The 23,061-nt window shown below is 42.0% G+C and overlaps 1 protein-coding gene across 3 annotated transcripts in view; it reads right to left on the bottom strand.

Annotated features, from left to right (window-relative positions):
• SLC28A3 (solute carrier family 28 member 3) overlaps positions 1–23,061 on the bottom strand; it is a 77,190-nt gene that overhangs the window by 22,018 nt on the left and 32,111 nt on the right. For all 3 annotated transcript variants that reach the window (XM_086416838.1, XM_086416839.1, XM_086416837.1), the window contains 8 exons: positions 18,446–18,544; positions 14,537–14,619; positions 9,879–9,970; positions 7,827–8,016; positions 6,609–6,753; positions 5,237–5,350; positions 3,439–3,516; positions 638–718 (listed from right to left, as the gene is read on the bottom strand). In XM_086416838.1, coding sequence (XP_086272964.1) covers positions 638–718; positions 3,439–3,516; positions 5,237–5,350; positions 6,609–6,753; positions 7,827–8,016; positions 9,879–9,970; positions 14,537–14,619; positions 18,446–18,544 — 882 coding nt within the window. The remainder of the gene's footprint in view (positions 1–637; positions 719–3,438; positions 3,517–5,236; positions 5,351–6,608; positions 6,754–7,826; positions 8,017–9,878; positions 9,971–14,536; positions 14,620–18,445; positions 18,545–23,061) is intronic.

The following is a 23,061-nucleotide window of genomic DNA, read 5'->3' on the forward strand; positions in this document are numbered from 1 at the left end:
TATTTATTTACAGGGATCAAAGGAGGGTTGTGGCTCTGCCCAAAACTTCTATATGCTGCCTTGTTCTTGAGTGCATTTAAACTAACTTACAAATTACTGAGTTTTGCAATATAATATGATGTAGGACTGACAGTGTTGGGGCAGCAGGACTGAGATGAGCTTTTCAGACCTAAAAAAAAAAAAATTTGCATGCTGACAAAAGCCCTCATGAGAGAAGAGCAGCTTTCCTTTCTTCCTTTGATTCTCTAGCAACTCCTAGACAAGGAAGATCCATTTGGGTTATCATCTGAGGGTAAGCAGTGACTTTGTGTAAGGCATGGGTGGATAGTCAAGATGAAAGGACAATCTGGTCCTAACTTCTTGAAGTCAATTCTTTGGCTAAAGGAGTAACTGCAGAGGTTTCATGAAGATGTCCAGGGAGTCGCAAGTCACAGCGTTATTAGAAATCCTGGAGATAAAATTCCTTCTGTAGATCCATGGAGGATTTTGGGGTTTGAATCTAATACCTTGGGGTAGGAGTGGATTTTGGTACGAAGGGAAAGGCAGTTTGTAAAAATCCAGATAAAAGACATTCAAGACTTTGTCCCTGAGATAATCACCTCTGCCCCTGTCACCCACTTCCTTCTAGTCCCGGTACCTTTCTAATGATCCACTGCATCAATCCGAGGTAGTACAACATGGACATCACAGTGCTGAAGAAAATCACAATGGGCAGGACCTGGGGGTGGGTGGAGGACAAGAGTGGCCACAGGTTAACACTGATCCCAGCAGTACTAGTAGGTTTCAGATCAATCTGCTTCTTTCTGTCTCCTTTTTCCCCTCTGAAATGTCATCAAAATACCAGAAACTTCTCTTGAATAAACAACACTTTTATCAGGCAATTTCCTCATCTACATACAGTTTCTTCTAATTCGTTCAGGATAAACTTGAGTGTATTTCATAGGAAACTTAAAAAAAATCCTACTGTGATGGGCTTTCCTTACTTCAGTTTCTAGAGAAGCAACGACATTTTGGGGAGGAAATTTATAATAATTAGATCAAGAAACTGAAAACCATTGGCAGATATCTTTGTCATTCTGATATTCAACAGACATAGGATTCACTACTTATTATCAGAGCAACCTGGATCAAGGTTAACTGCGAGCAACCTCAGGTCTTTATTCATAGTAGTGACACAGTAGGTACTTAAATAATGCCTCCTATAGAGCAAGCATTCATGCATTTAGTGTTTAGAATAATGAATATTTTACTTACAGATTTTTGAATCATTATACAAAGATTAGACTTTGCAACTAGTCTATTTCTGTGTTAATGAAGGTTGTCTTTTTCTAGATTTTTCCTGATGCTCTTTGGATGCCTTCCATGCAGCTCGCGTTTCTACGGGGAGCAGTTTCTACCCTGCATGAACCACACTGGGTTGTGGTCTGGATCCCTCACCACCCCTACTCCATTGTTCCTTTTCCCTCTGTTCCCAGCTAAATGGCCAGGAACAAGCTGCCACCAGAGACACAGAATGACTGGAGACAATTTGTACAGGATCTAATTTAGAAAACTCTATTAATAATATATAGTAAAAGACTTTTTGTGCCATTATTCAGAATGCACTCATTTATGTGCTTTTATTGGCTTTAATGGGCAGGCAGAGGCTTCCTGAAAGCTTCAAGGAGTTAAAGGGGCTCATCTCACTAACATTCCCACAGGGAATCTATTTTGGCAGAAAGGATGCCCTCGGGGAGAGGATAGGTGTTGTTCTTGTTGTTGTTGATGGTGGTGGTGGTGGGGAGGTCTGAAGACAGTGGTGCGGCCTGAACAGCAAGTTCCTCCTTCTTTGTGATTTTATTTTTTGTAATTCTGGATTCAATTCATGATAGGAACATATTTCTATCTCAGTTTGTAAACACTGGACCTTTCAGAGATGACTTAGTTATTTCAGCACCAAAGTATCAAATCAGTAGTTTAAAAAAAGATTCAGCATAGCAGTTGGCCAAGGTAATTTGGAGGTAAATGGAGTCCATGAGTGAGAAAACAATAAAAAAGTGTAGGAACAGTAGCATGCCATAAAAAAGAAATCTGAAGAAAAAGCCAAATGCTTTTTCTGACTTATCATCAAGGATTTGTAGGGACTTCCCAGAGGAAGGTGAGCTTCCTGGAGCCGTGGGAGGCCTGGGAGAGAATTGATTAGGCCTGACCTTGGGGCTAAGTCGCCAAGTTGCCTTTCCCCTGTAAAATAACATCCTTCCTGTGGTTGGGAGAAGGCCAGGCCTGCAGGCCTGCCAAGGTGAAGGCAGTACTGAAGGAAAGAGGGGAAAGGTTTAGCACGGGGATGGTTCTATAAGAACAGAGGTTGGTGTGGGTGACCAGCTGTCCCAGTTTGTCTGCGATTAAGAAGTATCCTGAGTGCAGAGCTGTCACTGAGCCTGGACCAGGAAGTCATTAGCAGCCATATTCATTGCCAGGTACCTCATGTTCTTTCCCCTGAAATCTCAGATCCTATTACCCCATAGGAGCTTTCATAAGTATATCAGCAAATGTTACGCAACTCCCCAAAGTACAGGCATAGCTTGTTTTGTTGTGCTTTACTTTATTGTGCTTCTTGCATGTTGTATGTTTCACAGATTGAAGGACTATGGCACTCCTTCACTGAGCAAGTCTACTGGCACCATTTTTCCAACAGCACTTGCTCACTTTGTGTCTTTGGGTTACATGTTGGTAATGCTCACAATATTTCAAACTTTTTCATTATTACTATGTTTGTTATGGTGATCAGTGATCTTTGATGTTACTATTGTGATTGTTCTGGTATTTTTTTTTTAGCAATAAAGTGATTTTAAATTAAGGTATGTACTTTTTTTTAGATATACTGCTATGTCACACTTAATAGATGACAGTAGAGTTGTAAACATAATTTTTATGTGCACTGGGAAACCAAAAAGTTTGTGTGATCGCTTTATTGTGATATTCACTTTACTGTGGTAGTCTGGAACTGAACTTGCAACATCTCTGAGATCTGCCTATGTTTTGATATTTCTGATTTCCTCTACGTGTTCTCTTTAATGTTAAAAAAATTATTTATTTATTTGGCTGCATCGTGGCTTACCTGTGGCAGGCAGGATATTTGATCTTCAGTGTGGCATGCATAATCTTAGTTGCGACATGTGGGATCTAGCTCCCTGACCATTGAACCCGGACCCCCTGCATTGGGAGCTCAGTGTCTTAGCCATTGGACCACTGGGGAAGTCTTCCTTAATGTTATAATAACAAAATAATATGTTTTCAGCCCATTGACTTCAGGTAAATTGTAAATGAGAAAGGATGGTGCTGTGCTGTGCCCCTGTGACATGCCTGGGTTCTGGTCAGTTAGGACCTATCTGAACATCTGCAGATGAAGAAGCCACTTAAAAGGAAATGTCTACGCAGAAAAAAAGTGTTTGGTTTTACCTTGAATGCAAAAAAGTGGTCTGTATATTTCTCACCAAAGACGAATGAAGCACCAGCATCACTGTACCCCAGGAACGTCTGAATTACAGAAAGGAAAAGAGCAGATCATTACAAACACTGAAACAGTAGTTACCATTCACAAGACAACCAGGCTCTGCAGAGGGTGAGGACCCAGAAAACTTGCGGAGAGACTTAGAGAGTTAATTTTCTTAACTTTCCCCCTCCAGTAGATAGATGGCCAGGAAGTATATTTTAGGACTGTAGCTGCATACGGTTCCTGGCATTTCTGACATTCACTTTGACTCTAGGGTGCTAAAGAATAATCTGGGTGTGATACTTTGCTCCAGAAGACATAGATGGTACATGGCGGGTACTAGTTACTACTGGATGCATAGAGGTTTGTTTCTCTGTTTGGGGAAGCATCTTAGAAGAGTGGCCCCTGGGACAGGATGCAGGGGTCGAATGAGATAGAGAAGTGATGTCATGGGTACTTAGTCATTCAGTTGTGTCTGACTCTTTGTGACCCCATGGACTTGCAAACCCCTGTCGGGCTCCTTTGTCCATGGGGATTCTCCAGAGTAGAACACTGGAGTGGGTTGCCATGTCCTCCTCCAGGGGATCTTCCCAGCCCAGGGATTGAACCCAGGTCTCCCACGGGCAGGGAAGCCCATGATATGGGAAAGGGACAACCAAAATAATAATGAACTTGGCAGATTAACATATTCCACATAAACAAAATTATTTGTCTAACTCATGCTATGGAATTAAAATTTGAATCAACCAAATAGGAAAAGGAGTACATCAAGGCTGTATATTGTCACCCTGCTTATTTACCTTCTATGCAGAGTACATGATGGGAAACGCTGGGCTGGAAGAAGCACAAGCTGGAATCAAGATTGCCAGGAGAAATCTCAATAACCTCAGATATGCAGATGACACCACCCTTATGGCAGAAAGTGAAGAGGAACTCAAAAGCCTCTTGATGAAAGTGAAAGAAGAGAGTGAGAAAGTTGGCTTAAAGCTCAACATTCAGAAAACTAAGATCATGGCATCTGGTCCCATCACTTCATGACAAATAGATGGGGAAACAGTGGCTGATTTTATTATTTTGGGTTCCAAAATCACTGCATATGGTGACTGCAGCCATGAAATTAAAAGATGCTTACTCCTTGGAAGCAAAGTTACGACCAACCTAGACAGCAGAGACATATTGAAAAGCAGAGACATTACTTTGCCAACAAAGGTCCGTCTAGTCAAGGCTATGGTTTTTCCAGTAGTCATGTACAGATGTGAGAGTTTGACTATAAAGAAAGCTGAGCACCGAAGAATTGATGCTTTTGAACTGTGGTGTTGGAGAAGACTCTTGAGCGTCCCTTGAACTGCAAGGAGATCCAACCAGTCCATCCTAAAGGAGATCAGTCCTGAGTTCATTGGAAGGACTGATGCTGAAGCTGAAACTCTAATACTTTGGCCACCTGATACGAAGAGCTGACTTATTTGAAAAGACCCTGATGCTGGGAAAGATTGAGGGCAGGAGGAGAAGGGGATGACAGAGGATGAGATGGTTGGATAGCATCACCAACTCAATGGACATGAGTTGAGTGAACTCCGGGAGTTGGTGATGGACAGGAAGGCCTGGCGTGCTGCAGTCCATGGGGTCTCAAAGAGTGTGACATGACTGAGTGACTGAACTGAACTGAATGCAGATAAATAAACTTATTTCTGACGTATCTTAAGGCTTATATTTAAATGTTAAAAGCACTATAAAAAACAAGGTAGTCCTTTGAACTGAACTTACCTGAACTTGTTTGCCCAACCAATCAAAAGCCATAAATCCAGGTTCTGTCCTTAGTATCAAAAGGCCAAGAAGAAACTGTAACCCAATTCCCCAAAAGACAGGCCTCCAGTAAACCTATACAGAAAGAAGAAGAGACATCGTATTAGAAAATGAATGCTAAACTCAGCATAAATTACCAGAGGATCACTATTTTATTGGAAATTTCTCAGATATGGCTTGTGACTCACCTTTCAGAGGCCAAAGCAGCTGTGAGCAAAGAATCCCTCAGAATTATACTAAAAATCTCAGAATTGTATTATTTCTTCTTAAACCTGAGTTTAAGCCTTCAGTCCTGGAAACGTATGTAACCATTTTGTCATGATAAAATCACTTAGACATGAAGAGTAGTTTTACTAGAGTCATTAAAGGAGGAAGGATCTGGTCTTCTGGTCATGTGGTAAATATTAGATACATATAATTATTTTCCCATCTGGAAAATGGAAAGGCTGAACATGACTTCTCTGTGTGTCCAAGGTTTGTTGATCTGACAATTTGTAAGTGAATTAAGTGAAATTCCACCCTTTGGAGGGGCTTTCATTTCACTGTAATTTCACAATTAACTCTAATGCAGTCCAAGAGAGTGTAGCATGTAAATGGACAATCAAGTGCTTTCATTTTTGGTGCAGAGATGAGTGCTCTGCAAAGAACTATGGGACTGGAGGCACAGAAAGCAGTGGAGATGTTCACCTAAACAGGGAAAGCAATTTGGATCTTATCAAGTGGCTTTGGTCTTTGATTAATGCTCTTTTTTTTGGATCAATCACTCAGCCAGTAAAGTCTTCAGACTTTCAGCTAGTAAAGTTTGCTGTTATGAATCATATGTGAAAGTTTTAATATCTCAAAATTCTTGCCGATTTAGTGGGTTCCAGGATGATAAAAACAAGGATAAGAATGGAATTCAATGTAAACAAAACTGCTTAAGGACAAATTTTTGGAGCAAAATAACCTCAACGGCAAATAGAAATTTGATAAACTGCAGAATCCAATGGTAGAATATTGTTATTTACTGACCTGAAGAAATTTGGATCAAAATGAATGAGTTTTCTTTGTATGGGTGTTTAATGGGGGTGGGGATGGGGATACAGAAGTAGAAATCAGACTTGACAGAAGAGAATATTTCACTGGTTGAACAACTGGAAAATTACTGAGAATGAAAAAGGTAGAGTAATAGAACTATTACCATTCAGGAAAAGGGCACCTTAGCCATTTAAAATATCATAGCAAGGTAAGAAAAATATGGAATAGCAGTTCAATTCTTTCATACTCATTACTTTGAGCAATTTACACATGAGGGGAAAAAAGGAGAAAAAAAAATGATTGATTTCATACTTACTTTGGTTGGGTGCTTGGAAAATAGAAATGTTAGGGAAGTGTATATTATGAGTCCTCCAAAAGACACCAGCTGCTGTTGGCCCAGTTTGGCAGTGTCAAAGACCAGCCAGAGAATAACTCCCAGGATTAGGCAGCCCCATATCACCCTAAGAAAATCAGGAAGGATGCTTTGGCATCATTTGTTGTGCTAACGTGGAAATCTTAATCAGGCTTAAATGTACAAAAAAAAACCCCAAAAAAACATATTGAGAAACACATCCTGGCACTTGGAAATTATGTGTCTAGAAATTGCAAAAGACTCTCTTTGGGTGTAGCTAGAAAGGCACATAGTCAAAAAATGAAGCAATGTATCCCCAATACTCCACAACTCTTGGACTCTGCTGGTGTAGTATTCATAAAGGGGTCAGAGAGGAGAAAGGATGCCTGGAGAAGAAATCTGGTGATTTCTTCCTGAGAGCTGCTGGGAATTCTCTCCTCCATTTAGGGAGATGGGTGAAGCATTACCTTCTTCCTCTCAAGGAAGAACTTGAAATGTGTCCTCTGCATTGGGGGACCCACCCAAGCCTCGGAGAGCTAAGTCAGATTTTAGACCTGGTTCTGACTCCCTGGAGAACCCAGTGGGCAAAACAGGAGTGATTCAGTAAATGGCAGAGCTGGAGAGGATGCTCTGTTGGGATTGTACAACTCTGGTCATTAGGCCAAGAATGTGTGAACTTTCTTGGTAGATCCCATGTTGGCCATACTGAGGAGAATAGGTTCTGGGTCCTACCCTGCAGGGCCACCTGCAGGCAGGGGGGGGGGGGGGGTCCCAAAGAGACAGACTGAAAGAAAAGCCCTGAACAGTCACCTGCAGGACAGGGGTCCTATAAGAGAGAGTTGATTTTAATAATTTACAGATGCCCAGAGAGAAAGTCACCCCTTCAAGTCAGAACCATCCCAACTTTTGGACAACATTTTATCATTTAGTGGCACTTGAAATGAAGGCAGTTTGTAGGGGCATTTGAGCACATCTTGCATGAATCACTGCCTGATCTAGGCCTTCATGTCCTGATTATAAAATGAAGGTTTAAAAAAATTTTTTTTAATGAATTATTCCCTGGGTTGTTCCTAGCTTTAGTATCCCATCAATGAGGAAGCAATTTTAGAATGAATCTATGGAACAGTGTTGCAAAAGACTAACATCCCTCTCAACCACAATAAAAGAACTGAGTGCATTTACCACTTCAACCAGAACCAATGGCTGTCCAGTAGCCTTTGGCCTGGAGACAGGAACCTGGCTATCTGAGACTCATATTTGGCCATGAGGTGATCCCAGACCACAAAGAAGATGGCAACCACGGTGATCACGAAAAGAGGAAGGGCTCTGTGAAAGTTCATCACACAGGCTGCAATCACCAGGGCCAGGTAACCTGTGCAGGAAGCAAACACAGACAGTGAACATCACCAGTCAGCTGGAGACCAGCCTCCAGCACTGATCTGGCTCAGCCAAGGGCAGGGCCCACCAGGAAATCATTGAACACAGGGGTGCTCTTGACATAGCTATTGGCCCTTCTGATGATAAGGATTGTATTGTGGGTCAAATTCCTTTATTTTTTATTTTTTTTAAATAGTCTCTCCAAGAATGCTAGAAGCACAGGGTGCCAGGTTTTTTTTCTTAAGGAAACTTCTGAATTCCTGAATCTTGTTGCTTGATCGCTGGGGCTCTTGCTTAGTGGGTGCAGCTAAGTCACTTTAGTGCCAAGTCTAAGTCTGTGTGACACTATAGATTATAGCTTCCCAGCTTTTCTGTCCATGGAATTCTCCAGGCAAGAATACTGGAGTGGGCTGCCATGCCCTTCTCCAGGGGATCTTACCAACCTATTGATTGAACCCGGGTCTTCTGCACTGCAGGCAGATTCTTTACCATCTGAGCCACCAGGGAAGCCTCTTGCTTAGTACTGACTACTTTTTCTGATACCCAGACTCAGCAGATGAGCTTCTACAGAGAAAGGCCAGGCACCAAAGCAACCACTGGCAAAAATTATTGAGTCTCCTGGTTTGTGGCCCAGATTTGGCCTAAACTTGAGTAGGAAAATCTCTGAATGCCACAACACCGACATGCTACAGAATCTCTAAAGGAAAGAGGTGGGTGATGACTAGGCTGATAGTTTTAGAAGAGGAGATTCTGGGATAAGAACACAAGGTTTTCCATTAAAAGTTGGCAAACATGGCTTTGTTTGCAAGTTAAATTTGGCCTTCCACTTGTTTTTGTAGGTGGCAAGTACAGTTGTATTTGTATATTTGTATTTGTAGTCTACAAATAAAGTTGCCTTGGCACATGGCCACACCATCTGCTTAGTTTGTACTACAATGGCATAGCTGTGTAGTTTTGAGTATGGTCTGCAAAATACTATTTGGGCTGGTAGAAAGCAAGCAAGCATGCTTTCAACCCTGATGCTCCCTGTTCTGGCAGTGTGAGACCGGAAAACCACTGACCTCTTGGGGCCAGCCATCTTGGACTAATGTCCATGGACTTGAGTGGGAGGGCTCACATTTTATAGACAGGAATGGTCTTTGAAATGGGCCCTGGAGCCTTTTGTTTGGAGGGAGTCAAAGCAGAACACCTGCTCATCTGTGAAGACACCCTGGTCCGGCTTTCAGGTAGGAGGAGAGGGCTTCGTGACCCTAGGCTCCTCCTTGTTCTGTGTTCATATAAAGCAGTAATTGATCAGATATTTCACCCCTTCAATTAGGTTGCTGCCTTGTGATTGTCACCATTTTTCCAGTTACCTGAATTTGCATTATCCAACCCTCAAATCCATACCACATTAACAAAGACTATGGGAGTAGGTGATCTAAAAAGTCAGCTGCTGGCTGCATAAACAGGACATGGGGCTTTCCCCTGGTGGCTCAGTGGCAAAGAGTCTGCCTGCAGTGCAAGAGACCTGGCTTCGATCCCTGGGTTGGGAAGATGCCCTGGAGGAGGGCATCGCAACCCCCTCCAGAATTCTTACCTGGAGAATCCCATGGACAGAGGAGCCTGGCAGGCTACAGTCTATAGGGTCTCAAGAGTCAGACACAACTGAAGTGCCTTAGCACGCAGAACAGCTATCTACATGGGCATTTCAAGCCGAGACCCACCACTCAGGGGCTTTTTGGTGAAATTCTCTCCTCTCTGGATGACTCACAGATGATTCAGGGAAGGGAAGACTTATTTGTTTTCTACAGAAAACTGATATTTGCGAGAACCTGGAAAAGAGACACTAGTATCCCATTCCCTTTTGCTATTTACCTGCTATTAAAATGCCCCAGATGATGTACCGAAGGGTTGTTTTGTGTTCCCTACAAAAATCAGACATCCTCCCACACATCCTTTCCAGGCACCTGTAACAACACAAAGGCAAGAAGTAGGCAGATGTAAACACCACATACACGACATGTCCTGGCACGCTAAAGCGATAGTAGATTAGGCTTTGTAAGTCATCAGGTAAACATATTCATGAGGTATGTGTCCTACAAAATAGAAATAAGAAACTCATTTCATTTTAGACCAAAATCAGCCATGGTTTGGCTCAACCTTTGCTGAATGGATGTGCCAAGCTCTGAGGGATTATGGAGATGCAGAAAATGTGCTCCCAGAAATAAAGCAGAGGACAGGATAACCAACCAAAAGCTGAGAATGAATCATAGGATGAGACTGTTTCTCACTAGGCTAGATCACCCCCTCTCTAGTGGAAGGGTGACTGTCTTCACAAGATGCTTGAAAAGTGAAGTAGGATTTTGGGGATTTGAGGGCTGTCAACCAATGGGTTGTGATATAGCTTTCTCAGAAGGTTCTGGAATTGTTGATGTCTTTGTTTCTGCCCAGAGCTTTGTTACAGGGTGGTGTGGAGTGTGCAAGCCATGTGTGCATCTGATCACTTCTTCCAAGGAAGATGGTGTACACCAGTAAGGGAGTCTGGAGAGGTCCCAGGGTGGTACCCACAACAACTGTCCTTTCTTCTCCCTGGTGTTCCCAGTCGCCCTGTGCTTGCTTTGAACCCTGGCTTCCCTGCATACACCTCTTTCCTCAGTGTGCCTCCCAACGCAGGCCTCTCCTCTCCTACTTGAGGCTAAACGGAAGGAATTTACTTGCACATTTAATCATGACCACTTTCAGGCCATTGGACAGGATTTCTAAGATAACCCTGTCTCCTGTATAGAAGATTCACAATCTCCAGGATCTCAAAGGACTCAGACCCCAGCTGGGACCTCCCAGCCCCTTGGTAAACATTCTCCAGTTCCCCTCCCTCCAGCAGTCATGCCCACGTGTCCATGTCACCGTCCCCTTCATGGTTCAGGGCACTGCTCAAGCCCTTCGCTTCCGCAAAGCCTTCTTGCATTTCCTCAGACAGAGGTAGTCCTCTGCAACCTCTTCCTACTATCTCCTTTGATTATGAAGGAGACAATCCTTCAAAATCAAAGATAGTAGGAGATGATTCCTACTATCTCTTTTGTTATGAAGCCTTGACTGACTGTTAACTTCATGGAGAATAGATGTCTGAGCCCAACATCAGCAGCTTGGACACTGAGTGCTTGACAGGCCTTTGTTGAATTCTTAGATAAATGAAATGGTAGTTCTTATTGCTTTTCTGGAACAATATTTTACAGCTGTGGGTTGGGACCCATTCGTGAGTTGTGAAGTTTTTGATACAGTGTGTGATAATTGTCCTTAAACAAAAGAATAGGACATCTCAGAGTATGTCACACATAGTGATGACAGGCATTATTTCATGAACATTTTGTCTTATGTATGTGTATGAATTGGTGTACTGAGAATTAGTGGCATTGTTCTAGAACATGTTGAGGGAGTATAAGTACAATAAAGACTACATTTTTCGTGGTCTAGTTTAGGACAGGCTGCTCATACATTGTCCTCAGTTGCAGATATAGTGTTATAAGGCAGCAGCGTCAGACAGCAACATTCAATAGAGCACATCCATCTACTCTAGGTCAAATGCACCAGACTGTTTAATTGCAGGGAGTGTGTATAGTCCATTACAGCAACCTGACACTGCAAAAAAAGCAAGTGGCTAGAAATAGTCACTTTGGCCATTTGGTTATCTAGGCTGAATGACTCCAAATCTCTTGGTGGTTGTTTTTCCATCCATTAACATTGATGAAACCTGAGTACCTCTGACCACCCAAGAGAATCTCTTGGCCCCAAGGGTCAGAGATTCTTGAACTAAAATGAGGATGAAACTGAATTCAGGTTTCCAACATGGTAAAAATTCTTTTTAAAAAGAAAATTTTTATTGGAGTATAAGCTGCTTTACAGTGTTGTGTTAGTTTCTGCTGTACAGGAAAGTGAATCACCTATATGTATACATATAACCACTCTTTTTTGGATTTCCTTCCCATTTAGGTCACCACAGAGTACTGAGTAGAGCTCCCTGTGTTATACAGTAGGTTCTCACGGTGGTAAAAATTCTTTATGATGTATATGTGACAAGAACTTTCAATCTGAATTTTGACCAGCTCTATCTTCTGATACACAAGTTCCTCAGAGACTCAGGAATTAACACCAAATTTAAATAGGAATTTAGAAAATTTACAAATACTTTAGTGTTATGATAGAGAAAGTCTTGGACTAGGAATCAGAAGCTGAAATTTAAAATAGCTTTTTTTGCAGCTGACAAACCCTTGGCTAAGTCTGAGCTTCATTTTTGTGGTCCAAAAAATAAAAGTAATAATTTGCCTCTCCTGCTAATGAGTGATAAGGACGTGGACTATTTTCATGATACCATGAGGTAAGAGCAAGTTTGTTGGGACTAAAAGTGAATTGGGTTTTGAGAAATCAATTGCTCATTGATTGAACATTGAGAAGATGAATTAACTACTTTTGCATGGACTGGGGCAATTAGTTGGCAATTTACAGCTTTAATTAGAAGACTGTCCTGGATATTGGGTTCCTAGGACATCAGCAATTTGAATTTACCACATTGATTATACTAGAGTTTCATTAATTTTTCTGAAAATGCTGTTAGGTGGGTAGTAGGCAGGGGAGATTGGTGGTGACTATCTCTGATAAATCATCAGATCAGATCAGATCAGTCGCTCAGTCGTGTCTGACTCTTTGCGACCCCATGGACTGCAGCATGCCAGGGCTCCCTGTCCATCACCAACTCCCGGAGTTCACTCAGACTCATGTCCATCGAGTCAGTGATGCCATCCAGCCATCTCATCCTCTGTCGTCCCCTTCTCCTTCTGCCCCCAATCCCTCCCAGCATCAGAGTCTTTTCCAATAAGTCAACTCTTCGCATGAGGTGGCCAAAGTACTGGAGTTTCAGCTTTAGCATCATTCCTTCCAAAGAAATCCCAGAGCTGATCTCCTTCAGAATGGACTGGTTGGATCTCCTTGCAGTCCAAGGGACTCTCAAGAGTCTTCTCCAGCACCACAGTTCAAAAGCATCAATTCTTCGGCGCTCAGCCTTCCTCACAGTCCAACTCTTACATCCTGACCACAGGAAAAACCATAGTCTTGACTAGACGAACCTCTGTTGGCAAAGTAATGTCTCTGCTTTTCAATATGCTATCTAGGTTGCTCATAACTTTCCTTCCAAGGAGTAAGCGTCTTTTAATTTCATGGCTGCAGTCACCATCTGTAGTGATTTTGGAGCCCAGAAAAATAAAGTCTGACACTGTTTCCACTGTTTCCCCATCTATTTCCCATGAAGTGGTGGGACTGGATGCCATGATCTTCGTTTTCTGAATGTTGAGCTTTAAGCCAACTTTTTCACTCTCCACTTTCACTTTCATCAAGAGGCTTTTAAGTTCCTCTTCACTTTCTGCCATAAGGGTGGTGTCATCTGCATAGCTGAGGTTATTGATATTTCTCCCGGCAATCTTGATTCCAGTTTGTGTTTCTTCCAGTCCAGCGTTTCTCATGATGTACTCTGCATATAAGTTAAATAAACAGGGTGACAATATACAGCCTTGATGAACTCCTTTTCCTATTTGGAACCAGTTTGTTGTTCCATGTCTAGTTCTAACTGTTACTTCCTGACCTGCATACAAATTTCTCAAGAGGCAGATCAGGTGTTCTGGTATTCCCATCTCTTGAAGAATTTTCCACAGTTTATTGTGATCCACACAGTCAAAGGCTTTGGCATAGTCAATAAAGCAGAAATAGATGTTTTTCTGGAACTCTCTTGCTTTTTCCATGATCCAGCAGATGTTGGCAATTTGATCTCTGGTTCCTCTGCCTTTTCTAAAACTGCTTGAACATCAGGAAGTTCACGGTTCACATATTGCTGAAGCCTGGCTTGGAGAATTTTGAGCATTACTTTACTAGCATATGAGATGAGTGCAATTGTGTGGTAGTTTGAGCATTCTTTGGCATTGCCTTTCTTTGGGATTGGAATGAAAAGTGACCTTTTCCAGTCCTGTGGCCACTGCTGAGTTTTCCAAATTTGCTGGCATATTGAGTGCAGCACTTTCACAGCATCATCTTTCAGGATTTGGAATAGCTCAACTGGAATTCCATCACCTCCACTAGCTTTGTTCATAGTGATGCTTTCTAAGGCTCTAGGTCAGATCTTCCCGACCCAGGGATCGAAGCCGGGTCTCATGAGTTTCAGGCAGAGGTTTTAACCTCTGAGCCACCAGGGAAGTCTTATGATAAATTATAATTAATGTTAAAAATTAGATGAGAATAAAAAAGTGGCAAAACTACTTTGCTTAGGAGGTACTGTTCGTGCTTAGTCACTTACTCCATGGACAGTAATCTGCCAGGCTCCTCTGTTCCTGAGGATTCTCCAGGCAAGAATACTAGTGTGAGTTGCCATGCCCTCTCCCAGGGGATATTCCAAAACCAGAGATTGAATCCAGGTCTCCTGAATTGCAGGTGGATTCATTACTGTCTGAGCCACCAGGGAAGCCCAAGAACATTTCTATGGTTTGAACCTGTACCCTTTTCGATGTGTTTCTTGATCATCCTCCTCTTCTTCATCCTTTCTTAGAGAATCCTGCCCGATGGTGATGTGCTCTTCTACCTGGAAATCAAACACGGGGACAGAGATGGATGATGAGAATGCTGAGCATAATGGACTCTGATCTATTTTGCTCAGAATTTGGTAAGGAAATTTTTCCAAATTATTTAAATTACTTTAAAATTATTATGCAAGATGATGTCTCCAATTATCAACTGCTCAGAGATTTTTCCCCTTGTCACAAAAAAATCTAGGTTCATTCATCTCTCCCTTTACTTAAAAGGAGCCATTGGTATTTTCTCCATTTCTTCAGCCAATGGGCTAATATCTCTGCTTTTAGTTCCTATCTCTACTGTAATCATTCAGTTCCCGCTCTGTTTTCAGACCAGTGCTCAATGAAGTTAATACCAAAGGCTACATAAATCTCCCTTTATATTCTGTTAGCCCCAGTTTCCAGAAAACTGAGACTAAGGCTGTTTTTATTTTCCTGGCAGCCCAAGGCTTGGTCTTCTGATATGAACAGTAGCTCAGCATCTTCCATAGCTGTTAAACTACCCTTGGGAACTAGGGTTCTTCTATCAATTGGGTTAAGGGGAAATATTTCCTCACTCAACTAGCCCTTGCTCTAGTTACTGAGTGATGTATATGCCTGGGCTTCCCTGGTGGCTCAGACAGTAAAGAATCTGCCTGCAACGCAGGAGACCCGAATTCAATCCCTGGATCAGGAAGGTCCCCTGGAGAAGGGAATGGCTATCCACTCCAGTATTCTTGCCTGGAGATTTCCATGGACAGAGGTGCCTGGTGGGCTACAGTCCATGGGTCACAAAGAGTCAGACACGACCAAGCAACTTTCACCTTTTCTTTTTCGTACCTGTGCTATCTTTTTCTTTGGGGTGGAGGGTGTTGTACAGCATGTGGGATCTTAGTTTCCCAACTAGGGATGGAACCCATGCCCGCTGCATTGGAAGCATAGAACCTTAACCATTGGACTGTCCTGCTGGGAAGTTCCAACCTGGGATATCTTTTATGGACAATCTTCATAAGTACTGTTGGAGCTCTTAAGCATCCATGACCCATTCTATTCTTGTGATGGTGGGAAGGATTTCCTGCCTCCCATCATTCTGTGATAATGTCTCAAACAGGTCCAGCTATTGTAAGCAAAAGCAAGGGAAGGTTGGGAGGGAGTAGGCAGCTGTTGGAGAAGGCAATGGCACCCCACTCCAGTACTCTTGCCTGGAAAATCCCATGGACGGAGGGCCTGGTGGGCTGTAGTCCATGGGGTCGCTAAGAGTCGGACACAACTGAGCGACTTCACTTTCATTTTTCACTTTCATGCATTGGAGAAGGAAATGGCAACCCACTCCAGTGTTCTTGCCTGGAGAATCCCAGGGACGGGGGGAGCCTCGTGGGCTGCCATCCATGGGGTCGCACAGAGTCAGACATGACTGAAGTGACTTAGCAGCAGCAGCAGCAGGCAGCTATTAAGCAGTTTTGAACATGCTCAAGAGGTGTAATGCCAAATCTCAGACTTAGTTTGTTGCCAGATCCCATGAGGCTTTCATTTCTCTTTAACAACAACAACAAAACCCATGGAAATTAGTTATTAGAATGTCTCTGAAAGGATCCTCAAAGATTATCTTGTCCTTTGAGGCTAAACTCCCATTATGCTCCTGATTCAGGCTGCCTCCAGGTCGTGGGCTGGGCCTCAGGCACAAGGATGGTTGTAATAGAGACCAGCTGAGTCCAGGCTGCAGCTGCAAAGGTCAGGGGTTCAGAGAAGCCCTTCTCATTTTCCCCCACCTAACGCTACACCTGGCCAAGAGAAAAAGTTTGGTAAAATTTTCACTTAAATGATCTTCATCATTATTTTCTTTGACTAAAATTATCCCAAGTTACTTACCATATGGAATGTCTAGTATTTCTTTGTTTTCTCTTTTGGTCTTTTCAACCCCTTTTCATCTTTGAAACAAGACAAAACAACACAACAAAACCTTCCTGACCCCACAGTCATGGGACATCTACACTCCCTCCTTCCCTTGACAGTCAAACCACTTGAAAGAACTGTCCTTACGTTCAGAGACATTCCATATCCTGTTCACTTCTCAACTCTCTGTGACCAAACTTTTACTGAGATGGCTTCTGCTAAGGTCACTGCCAAGGTCACCTAAGGACCACTGTGACCAAACCAGTAGCTACTCCTCAGTCTTCATATTTCTATTTATAATAATACTTAATTTTTGTTTTTGACTTTTTTTGTGAAACAATTTCTAAACCAAGACTTTTAAGAGCATATTTTTTTTAGGTTCATAGCAAAATTGAGAGGAAGGTTCAGTTTTCTCATATATTTTTGCCCCCTACCTCATGCAGCCTTTCCCATTATTGACTTCTCCACCAAAGTGGTACATTTGTTACAACTGATGGACCCATGAAGTCTATAGTTTACATCAGGGCTTATTCTTGATGTTGTACATTCTATGGGCTTGCTCAAATGTTTAATACCAGGTATCAACCATTATAATATCATGCAGAGTATTTTCACCATCCTGAGAATCCCCTGTGCCTATTCGTCCTTCCCTCCCTCCCACCTTCCCTCCCATCTGGGCAGCCAGTGGTCTTTCTGCTGTTCCCATAGTTTGCCTTCTCCAGAATGTCATTTAGTTTAAACTACACAGTATGGAGTCTTCTCAGATTGCTTCTGTTAGTAATACATATGTAATGGTCCCTCATTTCTTTTGATGTCTTGATAGCTAATTTGTTTTTAGTGCTGAATAATATTGCATTGTCTGGATGGACCACCATTCATTTATCCATTCACCTACTGAAGGATATTTTGGTTGCTTTTAGGTTTTGGTGATTATGAATCAAGCTTGTATAATCATCCATGTACAGGCTTTTGTCTGAAAAGAAGTATTATCTTCTCTCTCTCTCTCTTTTTTTTTTTGGTTGAAGAACACTTACTGATATGAACACTTTAGAATATATTAAGTGAAATAGACAATTACCAAATAATATGAAAGCACAATCCCAATATACCTGACATGCACATAGGTGTATAGGTAACTTGGATTGAAACAAGCTACATTCCAATATGTTAGACACTGATTTTTTTTTCTGGAATTACAGTTCATTATTTGTCTTCCAAATTTTGCTGCAATAGTATTTCAAATTTTCTACTTCAAATAAGCTATTTATTTATCATAAGCAAACTCCCCCTAAAATATGGCACCCCCCAAAAATTACTTTTTAAAGGATGATATACATGGGTAATTTGCTCCCTTTTAAGCAGCAGGTTTTTTTTCAAATGAGACCCTTACATCTGTAGCTTATATAATACTGTACATCAACTATACTTCATAAAAATGTAATTAAAAAATCTATAATCAGTGAAAATATCCTTCAAAAATGAAGACATAATATAGATATTTTCAGGCAAACAAAAAAATAAGATCCTACCCAGAATTCAATATATAAAAGAAATAAGAGGTTTTGTCACAGAGCACCTCAACTTGCTGTGTACAGTTAGATGTCATTGAGGGGCCCTAGGGTGTCACAAACACAGTTTTAGAACCGTGTCTTAGAACCTTCCTCTTGTCTGCCTCATTTACTTTAAAATTGAGATGTTTTTGTTGAAGCCAGTGCTTTCTGTCTTAGGATGGAATTTGGAATGTGCAATCACGAAGTGTCAGAGCAAGCCTGGGTACTCTCTCCATCAGAGAGGACAGGTGTATAAACACAAAATCTTTGTTTGTGCATATGTGTTTTCCTTATGATCCTGCCATACCCACTCTAATTGCCATTTAACTTGTTCCTCTGAGTGCCAGACTTTCAGTCCCTATAGCTGTTGCACGGCAGTTGCCGTGGTGACAGATTCACTGTTTTCCAGTCATACCTGTTTGCCATTTTCATGCTCTCTGTTTTGCACAACTCTGTTCCTTAGTGAGTGGTCATTTCCTGATGGGTTCTGGTTTTCAAAGCCATCTTCATCATTCTAAGAAAAAATACAGGATTGCAAAAATAAAATTTCAGAGCCAAAAAAGAAATGTTCTTTCAATGAATGATACTCAAAGACTTTTGAGGGATGGGACAACAAAGATGAAGTGTTTAGATGAGTCAGCTGATTAAAGAAAGAAACAATGAATCTTAGTACTTAAAGAAATAGAAATGACTATAAAAAAATTTGAAAATTTACTATCTGTAAAAGCCACATAAGGAAAAAGATTATCTCAGTCTAGAAATGTAAATCCTTTTGTTTTCTTGCCTTTTTTTTTGGCTGTGAAATCTTAGTTCCCTGACTAGGGACTGACCCCAAGCCCCTTGCAATGGAAGCACAGAGCTCTAACTACCGGACAGCCAGGGAGTTCTCTAAATCCTTTTGTTTTCTAATTTAATCTAAGGATACCTATGGTTGCTGGTACCAAAAATATGTTTTAGTTAAAAATTTAGATGACTTATATTTCACATATTTTTTCCTTGAAAGATATGAATGCTGTAAGTACAAGACTAACAAAAGCTTAAATGTTTTGTATTTTTCCACTTCTTTGATTATACATGTTCCTGAGCAGTTTCTCTGCTTTTAATCTTTCTTTACTTCAGATCTGTATGTAAATTCCTTCTATGCTACTCTTTCTACATAATAAAATGCGACTCCTGGGCTCTGGAGTCAATTGCACACTCCTCAGCACAGTTCAGGGTTGCTCGATCCTGTTCATTCGTCTTACTCCGCTCCCCTTGCAGGCACCACGAAGGAACACCCACCCAAACAGAACTATGTGCCCTTCTCCAGGCCCAGATTAAGTTTTCCTGCCTTGTGTCTGAGATGCTTTCTATCCTGCAAAACAACCTACAAAATATTAGCAGTTCCTTCTAAACAAGATTTAAAGATAAAGCATGGTTCAACTACAAAAGATGATGATCTGAAAAATGCATGTGTTGTACTGAAAGTCACTACTTATGTTTGAAACATGCATGATTTTTGTTGGTGTTGTTATGATGGAAAAGATTGGTGTGGTCCAACTTGAAGAAGACAGAAGGAAGAAGGTTGCTGGGACTAGGCTATGTAGCCTTCCAATAAGCAGAGCTGAGATGAGAGTGCAGCTTTCCAACCTCCTTTTCAACACTTCACACAGACTTTCAAATTATAAAACGAAACAAAATATAGTTAACTGTGGGCTGGATAATTTTATTCTTAGACGTTGGATTTGTGAGATGTTAAAATGTGTTCTGTTTGGTTTAAAGCATTCTCTGGTAGTAATGAGCATGATAAAAAATGCCTTCTTCTGCGAGACCAATTTGGCTTTAACTTTTTCTGATTTTTCTTTTACAAACTGAGTAGGGTTTTCTCTTGGAGGTGTGTCTTGACCGCTAGACAAACACTTGGCTCATTTTTCCTTTACCTTTTTGGGATGGGTCCAATCTTTCTCCCATCTCTTCCCCAGCTAGCCTTTTTAGATGGCATTTTATTCCAAGTAAGGCCGCAGATAGATAAACAGTGTCAGATAGGTGCTTTTATCTTTTCAAGAAATGTTTCCTGCTAGCCTTGTCAGCTGTGACATTGATTTGAAAAAGAAACAAGTGTGTGAGTTTGATTATTATTTTTAGCCATGTAGGATCTTCCACCAGGGATGGAACCCATGCCCCACTGCACCACCAGGCAAGTCCCTCTGTGAGTTTCATTTTAACTTTAGATCTCTGGCTGGCCCCACAGATCTAGGGGAAAAAAGTACAATTCCAACTTGTAATGTATGTTCCAAACCTGCAACTCCTGCTTGGAAGGCAGATTCTTTGCCTCTGAGCCATCTGGGGATCCCCTATTGGAACACAGGACTGTATAAACGTGAATAAAGTCTAACTTCCAGCACTCTGATTTATGCATAAAAGTCTTGTGGCCAAACTGCTTTTTTTGTGTGTTACAAATGCTTACACCTTACTTTAGCCCAGCTCCTTGCTTATAACTTCCATGAGTGCTGAAAATTTACTTAATAAAAAGCTAAAAATAAAACCCAACAGGAGTTGGAAAAACAGGACCTAGGTAACTGAGGGGGGTTGGTCCTTTGGGTCCCTAAATACACAGGTGACACCAGGCAGGTCACATCTTTCTACCACCCATCTACACGACAGTTTCCACTTGGTATTCTCAGGGTCCATTTCCAACTCCTATCATTTTCTGGCTCCAAGAGCTTCTGCTTCTAGGTGCTGATTACTCCTGCCACCTAGTGGCAGAATTGGAGACTTCCTTGAGCAGCTTGGTGCGGGATGGAGCTGACCTTTTATAGGGTTAATGCAAGAGGAGAGGGGTGGGGGTGGCAGTGTAGGGGTTGAGTGAGGGGTAGAGTGGGCACCTCTGGACATGTAATGGGATTGTTTTACCCCCACTATAGTACATGCTTTGGCTTTTCAGCGTTGTTCAGAAGAACAATATCTCCCAGTTGGGGATTTTCAACAGAAGCAAAGGTGTTTCTGGGTGTTAATTGGTGCCTGAAAAATGACCCTTAAAATACCTGTTTATCTGCTTCTTTTTAAATTGGAGTCCTATGTGCTATAATAGGTGGCCCATAATTACTTCTTAGCCCATTGTTTTTTTTTTTCCCCCATCTATTTAGCAATTCGGATTGAAAGATATCATAGTACACTGGACTCCTACAACCATGACTGTATTCTGAGGCATACCTGCTCCCTGAATGGGTAACAACGTTGTGGGTGTGGTGTATGAGTACTCTAAGCAATTTACAGCACAGCACTTTTAACTTCTCTACTTAACCTTAGTGGCTGTGTGTCCTAAGGGGATGATCTTGGATTGGGCCCCCGCTGGAGGGCAGATCCTTGAGCCAGGAGTACTTGGTGTTTGGGCTTGTTCCCCTACCTTGTCTTTTTAATTTTGCATTTCCATGTGGTTCAAGCAACTATAGATCCACAGTCGGTGTTCCAGGGAGTACAGATGGACAGAAGCCTTTTAAGTTAATTTCTTCCTTTCATTCAGTTTCTAAACCACACAACTTCTAGAACATAGTCCTGAAAACTGAAATCACCCTCCTCCCCACTGGCATCTATTTGTGGGTGGGAGGGGTCTCCTATAGAATTTTAGCTGAACACATTGCCACCCAAAATAAAGGTGACAATTGCAAGCTTCCCTTTTAACTAGATTCTGGTCAATGAAATGTAAATAGAAGTGGAGCCCTGAGTTGGGCAACTTGGGGATGCTCCTTAATATATGGCTGGCAGGTCCTCTTTATTCCTTCTAGCCTCTCCTCTGTCCCGCTGCCTGGTGGTGGATGGTTCCAACTGGGTCATGAACACAAAGGCCCCATCCTTGTGATGTCAAAGTGGTGAACTAGAGGGGCCTTGGGCCCCTGGAAAACTTTAGCTCCCACTCTGCCTCTGCACGACCCACCTCCTGACTTATCTGCAGGAAACACACTTCTCCCTTATTACTTTTGGTTTTTGCTTTTATGTACACCTGAGCTTACATAATATTTAGTGGGTTCAAGACACTGTATGAAACCTTTACAGCATTTTGCATTTGATCTATAGAGGCCTGTGAGGTGACTATTGGGATCACCCTTTTTACAGATGGGGAAACTAAGGCAAAGATAAGTAAATTCCCTGACTCATGTACAACCAGAAGTACAGAAGATGGTATCTGAGTTAAGACTTTCCAACCTCAGGCCCTAATATACTCGTAGAGTTTAGCCAGTGGGCCAAGGCCTTTTGGCCTTGGGAATGTCTAAAGACATCGTAGTATACCTACAGATTGAATTCCCTTTCAATTAAGAAAGCCTGATTTGGACTATAGCTATTAACATTAGCCTAGAGTAGAAATGACAGAGATACTTAAGATTCCAGAAAGGCTGGGGTCACTTTTAAACTTGTTTTAGGTTCTGGCGGTCATTTCTTATGCCAGCATGATGGCCTTCCTAACTTAGACAGCTTCTAAGTCAACTTTGCCCTTTAAATAACATGAGTGGGCACTCCTGCATCTGTGGGCAGGTCATGTCTCCGTGGGGGGCTTCCCTGGTGGCTCAGATGCTAAAAAATCTGCCTGCAATGTGGGAGACTCAAATTCAATCCCTGGGTCAGGAAGATTCCCCTGGAGAAGGGAATGGCAACCCACTCCAGTATTCTTGCCTGGAGAACTCCATGGACAGAGGAGCCTGGCGGGCTACAGTCCATGGCTTCGCAAAGAGTCGGACATGACTGAGTGACTAAGGCCAGCATAGTACATGTCTCCATAATGAATGTAATATTCTTTCTTCTTTTAACCATGCCTGCTCCACTCACTTGGTCTCTCTCTTCCACTGTGGCCCTGATTGAACCAACATGGCTTCCATTTCTCAGCTGCAGTGTCTCTATCGAGACTCAGTATCACTGTACCAGGAGGGCCTTTCTTTCCACTTTCCTTATACAAACTGCTCTGGCCTCACGTGGTCTGACTAGGGGTCTGGTCTTGCTGAGGCAGGCACTGCTTGGCTCTGAGACCTGGAGCAAGAACGGAAATCTTCCTCCAAGGAG

The sequence above is a fragment of the Bos grunniens genome, chromosome 8 (genome assembly GCF_055505025.1).
Source record: "Bos grunniens cultivar Pamir isolate PY7600 chromosome 8, Bosgru_T2T1.0, whole genome shotgun sequence".
Lineage (NCBI taxonomy): Eukaryota > Metazoa > Chordata > Mammalia > Artiodactyla > Bovidae > Bos > Bos grunniens.